The 12,607-nt window shown below is 27.6% G+C and overlaps 3 protein-coding genes and 1 long non-coding RNA gene across 4 annotated transcripts in view; 2 read left to right on the plus strand and 2 right to left on the minus strand.

Moving 5' to 3' along the window:
• LOC126844529 (ferritin heavy polypeptide-like 17) overlaps positions 1–12,607 on the minus strand; it is a 49,528-nt gene that overhangs the window by 33,550 nt on the left and 3,371 nt on the right. The gene's annotated exons all lie outside the window — the stretch shown is intronic.
• Positions 590–4,674, plus strand: LOC126844528 (succinate--CoA ligase [GDP-forming] subunit beta, mitochondrial). The gene is made up of 10 exons (XM_050582799.1): positions 590–860; positions 1,745–1,834; positions 1,963–2,095; positions 2,275–2,374; positions 2,709–2,861; positions 2,991–3,171; positions 3,235–3,493; positions 3,872–4,006; positions 4,077–4,205; positions 4,283–4,674. Exons 2-10 carry the CDS (start codon positions 1,763–1,765, stop codon positions 4,393–4,395), a joined length of 1,275 nt encoding a protein of 424 aa, XP_050438756.1. The 5' UTR covers positions 590–860; positions 1,745–1,762; the 3' UTR covers positions 4,396–4,674.
• On the minus strand, positions 4,406–9,986 carry LOC126844524 (WD repeat-containing protein 75). Its single transcript, XM_050582789.1, has 15 exons — positions 9,809–9,986; positions 9,086–9,302; positions 8,729–8,907; positions 8,537–8,653; positions 8,142–8,329; positions 7,817–7,975; positions 7,414–7,490; positions 7,173–7,301; positions 6,911–7,098; positions 6,684–6,838; positions 6,317–6,506; positions 5,592–5,770; positions 5,317–5,495; positions 5,066–5,248; positions 4,406–5,005 (listed from the first exon to the last, which is right to left on the minus strand). The coding sequence occupies exons 1-15, from the start codon at positions 9,898–9,900 to the stop codon at positions 4,922–4,924; spliced, it is 2,316 nt and encodes a 771-aa protein (XP_050438746.1). The 5' UTR covers positions 9,901–9,986; the 3' UTR covers positions 4,406–4,921.
• LOC126844532 (uncharacterized) lies at positions 10,214–11,883 on the plus strand. Its single transcript, XR_007686587.1, has 5 exons — positions 10,214–10,369; positions 10,501–10,685; positions 10,891–10,971; positions 11,052–11,138; positions 11,223–11,883. It is a non-coding gene; the product is annotated as an uncharacterized LOC126844532 (long non-coding RNA).

Raw genomic sequence — 12,607 nt, forward strand, 5'->3', positions numbered from 1 at the left:
AAAAAAAAATTAGTCTTAACACAATGCGTCCCTAATTAAAATATTAATGGGGTGGAGGGCGAATTTTGGCAGTATTGTATGTCAAGGCACTCTAAATAAAACTTAGGTTTACAACAAAAAAACCATAACAATATCTAGCATGGCTAAATTAATGGGCTTTGCTTCTCGGCTCTAAATACACATGTTCCAATCGGCAAATCGCAATCGTAGACTTTACGTGCTCCACCTACTTATATTTTAATGAAAGTGGCGTCGTCGTAAATAATCATCATCAAAATCATTAATTAACATCAACTTACCAATTATAAGTAACCTAGTAACCTATTTAGCTTATATGAAAAAAAAAAAGTGTAAAACAGATTTTTTTTTTTATGTGAAAAACGACTATCTAACCCGGGAAAACTTTTTTAATTTTGGAGAAGAAAAATTATTTTTTAGTTGTGGATCATAGAGAGAATAATATTATGATTTTACCCGGGCCCTTATTGGAGTAACCAGTAACCGCTCTGCGCTATCAGTTACACTGTCACGCGCCCAGTCTTGTGATTATAATAATTGATAACAGTCATGACCGGTCCGTGATATTAATACTGTCCTGCCTACATCATTAATTGACTATCAACAAAGTACAAACTTCTGTAGGCATGTGATGCTGCTCATTAACAGATGAAAATAAACAGCAGGTCTTCAGTACGAACGTTGATAAACCGTGAAAAATACCTTGTACTTCCGGTATTTATAATATTTTTCCTACCATAGATCAATGGTAAATAATCATTTCCACACCATACTGTAACAACATATTACAAACAAGTTACGAGCAACAAGGCTGATTATACATTATTATTCAATTATCGAAGGTAAGCATTAAATTTAGTATGTGTTCATAAGTAAAATTTATTTATTTTATTTATTTATTTATAAATTAACGCCAATCGGCTTTTAAAAAAATAATACAAATAAGTAGGTACATGTAACAGTATAAAAGGAAAAAAAATAGTACAACAAAAGAATTACTAACAAAAAAAAAAATAATAAGCCTCCGTACAAAACTATACAATGGCATTGTATTCACGCATCATCCTAATTAGGGGGGCATTTTTAGCAAAATTCGTTCTGCTCAAAGGTAAATAAAATTGACGTTGAAAACGTTGAACGGTTAATAGCCAGTTTTAAATAGTTACTTTTAAAGTTTTTTTTGTGTTAAAAGTTTAGAACATGATAATATGTAAAGTATTATTTTTATCTGTGAGTATTACTTAACTGCACTCCACTTCGCAATTTAAATTTTAAAACTCTAATAACTTTAAAAGTAATTATTCTAAACTGTTATTTTATTAAAATCTACATACTTGTTTTTTGATATTTCAGTAATTAATGAATCTATAGAACCATGATAATTATTTACTAATCATACTAGATCACAAAATACAATACTGATGCATTTTTATGACTGCAACATTTTACTGCCTTATATGTGAGGCACTCGAAGACAACGAGTATTTTTTATAGGTTATTTACTTAAACACTTCTCAATGCCATTTATGAAAGTTAACTAATCTAAAGTAGACCATGTTAAAACATATTTGAATAGTTTATTTTGAATATAATTACATTTAATACAGATAATTGTACATATACTATATATAACTGATAATTCAATAATTATTGACATTGTATATATTATTTTAAGCAAATTTGAAATTCTAGTCTTATTTAATTTGTTATCATTTTCTTATTTTAGGCTGTAAACTACAGGAAAATGTCTCAATTTATGAAACAAATTTTTAAGAATAAAAATGCTCAAGTTTCTCTACAAAGTCTTCCCATAAAGGTAATTTGTATTATTTTAATATTATTTTAGAAGATCCGGAGAACAACTTAAGGAAAAAAAATTCTTAATAAACTATATTAAATCCAGTAAAAAAGATATTAACACATTTATATATTTTGTTATTTTAGAATATTCAATCTCGCTATTTGAATTTATTAGAATGTCACAGCAAAGACTTACTTCATCGTCATGGAGTGGCAGTGCAAAAGTTTAAAATTGTTGAAAATGCTGATGAAACAAATGATATATTGAAATCTTTCAGTTAGTATTTTTACTATTATAATTTTTACTTTTATTATGTCAATAACTAAGTAAAGCGGAAAGTGAAAGTGACACAGCCATAGCTGCTACATTAGCTTACCAAATATTATACAAATAAGTAGTTTTTATTTTGTAAAATTAAGTTGGTCGAAAATTCATTAATTATCTTTACTTTATAGATGTCAACGAGTATGTTTTAAAAGCTCAAGTCTTAGCCGGTGGAAGAGGAAAAGGTCACTTTAGTAATGGATTTAAAGGAGGTGTTCACGTTACAAAAGAGTATGTATTGCTACTGGTGAATATTTTAGGGTTCTCATTTCAGCAAAAACGTTTTATTATAGTTATTTGTAGATTTTACTAATGCTTTTTTCTTCATCACAGTTTCTGGTGTTCCACAATGTACAGAAATAGATTTTTTTATTTGTTTAATATAGAAAAATATACTTTTGCTAAGATCTAAATTTGATGTTTATCCAGCATATAATAAAACAGTTTTGGTGAAACGACATGCCAAACAGTTGTTTAGTTTGCCGACAATAGCTCAAGTCAAACTCACAACTGCATTTAATTTATTTATTGAAAATATTTTAATGTTATATTGTGATTTTTAAAGCCAAACAAAAATTTATGATATATTAAAAAATATGTTGGGATACAATTTAATTACAAAGCAAACTCCGAAGGATGGTATACTAGTAAATAAAGTCATGGTAGCCGAGTCGGTTGACATAAAGCGTGAAACTTATTTTTGTATATTAATGGATAGGTAAGTGTGCTTACCTTCTTTCTTCTTAATAACTTATGGTTTTAATTAATTGTCGAAAAAAAAAAATACTCTACAAATTGGTTTTAGCGACTTAATTTACTATTTACGGTTACTAATGTAATTTTTCAGAAGTGAAAACGGTCCTGTACTCATAGCATCTCCAGCGGGAGGCATGGATATCGAAGATGTAGCTGTCAATTCCCCTGAATTAATAAAAAAAATTCCTATTGATATATACGAGGGTATTACAGATGAAAAAGCATTGGACGTAGCAAAATTCTTAAACTTTGAAGGGCCACTGTTAAGCAAAGTAAGGTTTTGTTTTTATTGATTTTTACGCTTAATAATTATTTAATTAGCGTTAATCTTACAGGCTGCATATGAAATCAAAAGGCTATGGGAATTCTTTTTAGCTGTGGATGCTGTTCAAATAGAAATAAATCCGTTAGTTGAGACGTCTGATAACCAAGTCGTATGTGTCGACGCTAAAATTCAATTTGATGACAACAGCGAGTTCAAACACAAAGACATATTCAAATTAGACGATACTAGTGAATCAGATCCTCGGGAAGTTCTAGCTCATAAACACAATTTGAACTATATTGGCATGGACGGAAATATTGGATGTTTGGGTAAGATACCAGTCTTTGAAACTCTAAATGTCTATACAATTATTCAAACTATATTATAATTGGTTTTTTTGTACTTTTAAACTGATGTGTAGATCATATTTTATTTCAATACATATAATAAGTAAGTAATTCAAACAGTGCCTGCCCCCATCTGACTTCTTGTTTGGGAGGGAGTATAATTACAAATTATTTGAAAACTATGATTTGTGTGTATCCTTGGGTACAGTTCTCTTAAATGTTTTAAAACCTAACTTTGCGGTTAATACCAATGTATATATGTAATAATAATAAAAAAACCAACAATTTTTCTTAAAAATAAATATTTACATTAAAAAAAAAAATCAATTTTTTTAACTAATAACAAGGGTTTTGTTACAGTGAACGGTGCTGGTCTTGCAATGGCGACTATGGATATTATAAAACTGCATGGAGGCGAGCCGGCCAACTTCTTAGATGTCGGTGGAAATGTCAATGAAAGTCAAGTGTATGAAGCTTTCAACCTTTTGACATTGGGTAACTCATATTTATTTATAATTATGTGTTCGTAGTTGCTTTACAATGTAACACATTTTTTTCCTTTTAGACTCGTCTGTGAAAGCTATTTTAGTGAATGTTTTCGGAGGAATTGTAAACTGTGCAACTATTGCTCAAGGTTTAATAAATGCTTCAAAAAAATTAAACATGACTGTCCCCTTAGTAGTTAGATTAGAGGGTAAGACACAATCTATTGTGTATAGATATATTCCAGTTGATTGCAATGGATACACTCTAAAGTAATTTTTTTTTTAGGAACAAATGTCAATGCTGGAAAGAAGCTTTTAGAAGACTCGGGGCTGCTCATTCAGTTTGCATCAAATTTAGACGAAGCTGCGAAAAAAGCAATTTCATCTCTACACAAATAAAAATCTCAAATAATCGTAAAACATTTAATTTTTGTATTTTAAAAATCTTGTTGTACTATTTTTTTTTTAGCATGGTTAGTGGTTTAAAGTATGAAGTATTTATATTTTTTAATTGATTTCCAAAATTGTCGGAAAAAATATAATTATGGGAAGAATAAATTAAAATTAAAAATATTATGTTGATGTTAAGTAAAAATATGATTAAGTTTTATTTGGAAGATTTCACAATAAATTGGAAATCAGGGAAGAATGTTTCTCTTATAACAGTGGCAACATTAATCTAACTGTATTACTGTAAAAGTTGTAGTTACTAGGTCAACAACTTCAGCAGCCGAGGCCTACATTGTTAAAGTTAAATTTAAAATTTCTATAATGCATTAAATAGGAAAAATATAATTTTGATTAAAATTAAAAAGTTGAATCATATAATGTTACAGCTTGTTAATAGTTGTATAGATCACTCATTTTATAACAAAATTAAAAATACAATTCATAAAAAAAAATGTTACGCAATATTTCAATAATATTAATAATTTTTCAAACACGCAAGTAACATGCGTTCCAGTTGAGTTTCTAACGGTAACATCAAATGAGCCGGTTCGTCGAGTATCTGTAAAGAATTATTTATTGAAATAAAATACAGACTACAAACTACAAAATTTGTCCTTACTTCAAAAGCGTTTTTGTCCTCTTCAATGGACGAATCAAACTGTGGCAGTTTGGAAGCGTTGTCGTTACTAAGGGTTTTATTACAAATATAACGTCCGAGAGGTGTCAAATTGGTAAAGTTATCATCGACATAAGCTTCGATCAAATTTTGAAGATTATCAGTCTTTTCAAATTTCAATAGTTCCTTAAGTAAAAACATCCAAAAAATTAAAACAACCAAATCGACATTTAATAGTATTTTTAATCTATTACTTGTTGGTTTGTCAAGAAGTAAAGTGTAGATTTATCCAACCAAGAATTGGCTGATCCGTCTTTATGTTTTGATTTGGGTGCAAACAATGCCCATAATATAGACGTGTGTTTGTTGTTGTCACCGAAAATGTTTTTAGTTTTATAAGCTACTTCATTGCTGTTCGGAGTAAAGACAATTACTAAATAAAACAAAAATTAAATTATATTAAGGACAGTTGATTTTCAATTAACTGGCCCACTTATACTAATTGTAAAATTAATTTTTAAACACTCACAATCATTATCAGGTGTGAAAATAGCCATGTACTCGGATAGTGGGTCAGCTATTAACTGACTGACTTGAATCCAAATAGTCTTTAGTAAAGTCTCGCTTATAACGTTCCACACTAAAAGTCGATTGTTTGATGCAGCAACAAGCATCCAACTGCTTGTATTTTTACCGAATTCCAAAAATCTAAAAAAAAAAACAAAATGATAAAAGTGATAGTTTACAAAGATTATTCAAATTTATATCATCAAATTAAATGGTTTTTAAATAATATTATAAAACTTTTAGACATCTGTTCAACTGTTATAAGTGACTATTTATCAAACTACGGACAACCCATTATATCACCACAAATGAGCAAGTTATCCCCTTTGGAAAAACATATAGCTGTTTTTATTGTGTTGAATGTATAAATTCGGATCATAAATAATATTAATGATGTTGTTAATAACTTTGTGCCTTTTACCTATTGATATCACATTAAAATTTTTAAAAAAAAAAGGAATATTTTATCACAATACAATATTGCTGAAAAATATGGGTGTATTGTATCATTTACGTTGAAGCTCCTAACAAGTATTACTGTAAAATATACACATGAAAATTGTGTGATGGCTTTTCTGCTAGTCTGACTTACTGTAAAAAGTATAGTTTAATACATAATTTTAGCATAGTTAAAATATACTTTACTTTTAAGCTTAACTGTTAATAAATAAATAAAATGTTTAATACCTAATGTGTTCAGATCCGTGCGTTAGACTTGTTTTATAATCACTAGGGTCTTCAACAACTTTAATAATGATACTGGGGCCAAAAGATGCAGCAAGAATACAACCGTCTTCAGAAAAGCTAATAGCATTCAATGGTTGATTGTGGTACTCTATGCTTGTGTATTCGTGATGCCAAGATTTCATTTTGTTATCTGAAAAGTATTTAAACTCATTTATATACAACAATGTAAATTAAATTTTTTTTTAAATTATTGGTATTTTTTTTTTTGGCTTAATTTGAATAGCGTTTTTTAGTTATGTATTACCATTAAGTAAGGTCGATATTCAAGTTAGAGATAATAAAGAAATTAATTAAATTTGTTACTAACTTTTATCATTTTTTAAAAACGAATATGGTGTCCATAACTTGTAACAATTTTCATGAATCGTAGCAGCCATATGTAGATCATTGCAGTTCAAAAATGGACGAAAACATATTTTTGAAATTCTGTCTACAGAACTTGTATACGTGTTTAACGAGTAACTGTAAAACAAATATAAATAATTATATTAAATAATAAAGTTTAAACTACTTAAAAAAAATTAACAGTATTACATTTGTAATTTTTCATCAAAAGACCAAAACTTGAGCACATCGTCTGTAATATATTTGTTATCGGATGGTCGGCGTTCTACAGTTGCTATCCATACACTATCATCACTTATTGCCAATGAACATACATTAGCATTGTACACGCCTTGATCTCTGGTTTGTGTTACATAATTTTGACATACGACATCCATCTAGTTGGAAAATAACAAATTTCGATCATTTAATTGGATAATATTAAATTAGTAACACACTATACTATACTTACATTAAACCTTAATTGTGATTGATCTAGTGAATAAAATTGAATATAGCCAGGCCATCCATTTGTAACAAGTGATCTTGAACGTCTATCAAATGCAACACCGGCTGGAAAGACATTCTCGAATTCTTTTACCTAACATAAATAGTTAAATAAATTGACACAATACAATATGTTTAACTTTTACTGTTATGACAATGCTAAAATTACAAATATTTAGGGATACTTTTTGAAATAAAAAACTCACTGTTGACGCATGAACACCCCAAGTGAATTTTTGTACAGTTGAGTGTATTTTATTCTGCGAATTGATAATTATAATGCCTAAAAATAAATATTATTTTAATTAAGTTTATGATGGGTTTAATAGTAAATATCACATTATTTAATCTGCTGTTTGAAAAACAAAATATTTTTTTAAGCAAATTGTATATTACTAGTTTGAAATATTAAAATAGTTTTAGAAAAGTAGAAAGATCTCATCAAGTAAAAAATGTAATAAGTGATTTAAAGTGATCATTTATAGTTTGATTGCTAGTTGGTGGTTGACTATTGATTTCTGCAACAGTCAAACCGCTAATATATCACATTAGCTCACACAAGTAGGTATAATTTATTATTCAACAATAACTTTAATTAATTTTATTTACCATTATCCTTAGTTGAAATTGCAGCATACTGATTATCTGTGGACACTGCCAAGTGTATGATATTAGCTGGAAGCCTGGGTAAAAAATGCCGAGCTTCGATATTTTCACAAAACCATTTTACTAATACATTTTCTGATCCTCCGCTATAAAACTGGTTGCCTAACATATTTTACATTTTTTAACAATAGAATTTTTTTTAAATGTCTATATTTATAATAATAATGTTGATAAAGTGCTCTTTTTTTCTTTTAGTTATCTTTAAAAAAAGTTCACTTCATATTTTTGATAAAATTGTATATATTATAGCCACTCTTTTATATCTTACCAGTACTTGTAAAAATTATATCATTAACTGGTAAAGTATGCCAATGATAAACAGTTTGTGTTCTGGTCTTTTTATGGGTTACATTGTAATACAAAACTACTCTTCCTGTATTATCTCCGATTGCTAGGGTATTTAAAATCGGATGACACTGTACAACAGTTACCAGACGCTCAGACCCCAACTTTATTCTACAAAAAAAAAAAAAAAAAATACTTATGCTTAACGAATTGATATCATAGATAAAATAATTGTCCAATTATCTGTTTCTATTTAAATATATAATAATATTATAGTATTATAGTTGTATAAGATGTCAAAAATATTTCTAGTATACTATTACATAAATAAGTTGTCAGTTTTGCTGCATTAAGGCTAAAAAATTACTATTAACTCACTTGTTCTTTTTGAGAGTTAATAAATTATAAATTTGTATTGTATCGTTATTAGCTGCTGCTAAAAATGGAATGGTCTCTAGGCCTCCTAACGACCAAATATGAGGTAAATCTGTAAAACTAAACAAATATGTTAAAAACATTGGCAATACAATATAACATTTACAACATTTAAAATCTTAACCCAGAACTTACGTCTCATTAAAACTATGAAGCAATGTTCCATTGTCCAACGAAAAAATACCAATTTTCACATCACTATCGTCATTCGTTAGTGATTTATAAGAAATAAAAATAATATCATTCTTATATAAATTATAACATTTTGCCAAACAAAGCCCATTTGTTATATAACAATCTTCAATACATAATTCCTGTACGTAAAAAAAAAAAAAAATGATTTAACATATTTTTTTACAACATTCATCATATCGATTGCGTGTGGTCATTGAATGAAGCATATTTTTCTACATTCAATAGTATATGTCAAGTTGCATAGACCATCTTGCCTTATAACTATCGATAGAAATAAACTAATAAACAAAATAATACCTCATTTTTAATGTTCTTAGCCGACTGACTGCCAACCAAATCCCAGAAAGAAATAAAGCCATTATACTGGCTAACAACTAATTGTTTACTATTAGATGGGTGAAAACATATATTCACAATTCTACCAAAATTTTTTTGAGCTGCATAATTTGCAACTAATTTTCCAGTATTCACACTATAGCAGTTGATACCCGTTCCACATCCAACGTAAAGGAATCTACATATTTAAATAAAATACAAACATGTATTAGTATCATCTCTTTTCCAAGTCTAAACAACTGCATTTAAATAAAAATCATAAATAATAGTAATTTATACTGGAAGGTGCCTATTTAAAACCACTGGTATAATTTTGCGTACTAATCAAAATATCATGTTTTTTTTTATGAATATCTGTGCTCAGCATAATATACCTACATCGTTTAGACTATAAAAAGATAAAAAAAAAGGGCTGCAGTGCCACAAAACAGGATGGTGTTCATAATCTCACCAATTTATTTTTAAACATTTTTTTTGTTTGTTGTTTCTTATTACTACTAGAGTAGTAACAACTACTGCTATTACTAAAGTAATTTTTAACAAATGTTTCCGTATTTGATACGACGCGTATTGACTTTGGTTAACCGACAATGATGCGGTTGTAAAATAGTGTTTTGATTTTTGTTGTTTAAATTTACTGTTCTGGTGGTTTTTCCTAACTTCTAAAATATTAAAACTACCTACCTTCCGTCTTCTGAAAAAAGTGGAGGGTGGCTGATAATGCTTCCACCTTCTATTTTTTTCAACGTTACTTCATCATTTTTAAGTTCTACCATGATTCACGAACCTTTCATCTATTCTGTACTACAATTAGCGGGTGCCGTCCACACTCCACGTGCGAATTAAGAAATCCAAATTACATATCAATTGTCAGATTGATAATAACAAACCAAACAAACAAAATATATTACTAACTTCAGGTTAAACATGAAGTTTGGACTGATTGCAGTGAGAGAGACATGTTATTATATCTGTGGCTATCATAGACCTATAAAGAAATGGACTGATAGTAGAGAGAGAGGTCCGAATGTCGACATCGTTAAAAAGAGACAGAGAGTTGTTAGGTTGGTCATGGGAGAAATAGTAATATGATAATACCCGATAACGAAATTTTTATATTAAAATAATTTAATTATTCTTGTTAGTAATTAAAATATTGAATTTCGTTTAATTTCTTATAATGGTTTTTCAATGTGTCATTCGTTCGTGCAAAACAAAATCAAATAAAGATTGCATCATGCATCGGTAAGTTGAGACATTATTTACTTATATTATATTTTTATACATTTGAATATTGATCATAGGTATATTACTAATAGTAATATACTAATAATATATAATCAATGATTTTAATAATAATATAATTTGTTTCAAAGCTGGCCTAGAAATCATGAAATGCTTTTAAAATGGGCAAATGCGATACGTATGTTTCAACCAGATTTTACTCCGACGACGCATACAAAAATATGCAGTAGTCATTTTATAGAATCTGACTATAACTTGAGCTTTACTGGTAAAAAAATGTTAATAAAAGAAGCTGTGCCTAGTGTATTTAAACTGGGTATGTTCTTCCTTATACTTGTAATTGTTATTAAATTTATGTATTTTTTTTATAAATATAATATTGTATATACATTTTGTTAATGTTATGTGATAGTAGGTACCTATATGGAAGTAATTTTTTTTAGAGTAATTTGTTAATTAAATTTTACTTTTCTTATCTTATCTTATTTACTTATTATTTAATTTCAAACAATATATTATAGAAGCATGTAAGAAATTATTCAATGTTGAAATGGTCGAAGTCTTTGATGATGAAGAAGGAAGAAATTTACTATAAATGCCAAGTAATTTAGAAAATATTTTGTTTTTAATTTTTTATAAATCTCAAAATAAAGCAACTTCTAATGTGTTTTTTTTATTTTAGTGGATGAAGAAGATATAAAAAAATCTGACATCTGATCATCTGAAAGATGAAAAGAAAGTTAATGAAAATTGTTTTTCATTACTCAAGGTAAATATATTATAATAATGTCAAATATATGTTAAAAAAACGTATTTTTTGTATAAAAAAATTAATTTGATTTAATTTTTATAGTTATTGCTGTATGTGTTAAATGGCTTAGTTGATAAGGTTACGTTCAGTGTTCAATGTTCTATGGATTTGTTACCAAAGACGGCTCGGATTTTATGCAATCCTGACATCCAATCATGAATTTAAGTATCGTTGATCCATATCCTTTTACTGTAATATTAATGGCTCATCACAAAAAATATTCTCCTCCTTTATCTTTTTACACTACATGGTTAACTACTATATATTTTATATGTTCTTCACAAAATAATTTTTAAAAATTTCATTGTACGTCTTAATTGTCAATTTTTATCCACCTAAAATATTTCTAATAAGAACCATTGATATTAAAACTGATTCTATCTCAAACATTTTTATCATTATTGCAATGACTGTGTATTAATTTGTTAATTTTCAGTAAAATGTGATGTCATATCCATGGCTTTTATAGATATATTTAAATATCTATGAACAGTTTCATTGAGGAACAAAACAAAATGGACCGTTGTTAACAGTTTCACTCGTAATACAATTTTATTTAGCGATGAAGAACATTTTTCTAAATATAATATTTATTTACTCGTTTTAATAATGTATGAATAGCATAACTTCTTTGAATTTTTTAGTGAAATCAAAATGATGTTGGGGCTTTGTGTTTATATGTTTATATTTTTTAAATAAAAAATATACTATTGGTGATAAAAATAATAAAATTGTTGTGTTATGTCTATTAATTTTTTTGGTTACAGTATAGTTCTTACTTTTGTTTATTTGTAAAATTATACCCTAAAGAATTTATATATATATATATATTTTTTTTTTTTTAAAGGAGTCTACCTAATGTAGAAACTGCTTTATTTATGCGACAAATTCATCACAAGTCTGGTGCATACTCTCCTGAATTACGTACTTTTGCTCTGACATTACATTTTTATTTGCCAGCTGCATATAATTATATTATATTGGTCGTAACTTGAAAAAGAAACATATAAGTAGTGATTTTACAATACCTAGTGACTTTGTTTAAACTTTGATGCAGATCTGTGATACAATAAATTGTCTATTGAGTTTGTAAAGAAAATCTATTTTTCAAAACATACGCGTTTTATAAAAAGTAAAACAGAATATTCATTGATAAAATTTGAATGAAATTGTAATGGTTTTTAAGTATTTATTAACGATATACTATATACATATCTATTTAAAACAATACATCATACGAAAGCATTGGATACCCGACAAAATAATGAAATACATATCCTTAAATGTTTTACAACTTCACATAACACAATAATAAATAATAATTAAATAAGATTTAATTATTATAAATTTCCATTTGGTGTATTGTCATATATATATTTAAATTATTATTATTCCATCTCTCAGCTCTATGATTGACTTTAGACAGG

Source organism: Adelges cooleyi, unplaced genomic scaffold, assembly GCF_023614345.1.
Source record: "Adelges cooleyi isolate 19-005CV unplaced genomic scaffold, UGA_ACOO_1.1 ACOO_flye_CR_arks_rails_tigmint_CR_PRNA_651, whole genome shotgun sequence".
NCBI lineage: Eukaryota > Metazoa > Arthropoda > Insecta > Hemiptera > Adelgidae > Adelges > Adelges cooleyi.

Bases quoted from the DNA above. Each gene is read 5' to 3' on its own strand.
- LOC126844528 (XM_050582799.1), top strand. From the start codon at position 1,763: ATGTCTCAATTTATGAAACAAATTTTTAAGAATAAAAATGCTCAAGTT. The intron at 2,375-2,708 runs GTATGTATTGCT...TGATTTTTAAAG, and splicing joins GGTGTTCACGTTACAAAAGA to CCAAACAAAAATTTATGATA. The intron at 2,862-2,990 runs GTAAGTGTGCTT...GTAATTTTTCAG, and splicing joins TTTTGTATATTAATGGATAG to AAGTGAAAACGGTCCTGTAC.
- LOC126844524 (XM_050582789.1), bottom strand. From the start codon at position 9,900: ATGGTAGAACTTAAAAATGATGAAGTAACGTTGAAAAAAATAGAAGGT. The intron at 6,839-6,910 runs GTAATACTGTTA...TTTGTTTTACAG, and splicing joins TTTGATGAAAAATTACAAAT to TTACTCGTTAAACACGTATA. The intron at 5,496-5,591 runs GTGAGTGTTTAA...TGTTTTATTTAG, and splicing joins TTTCACACCTGATAATGATT to TAATTGTCTTTACTCCGAAC.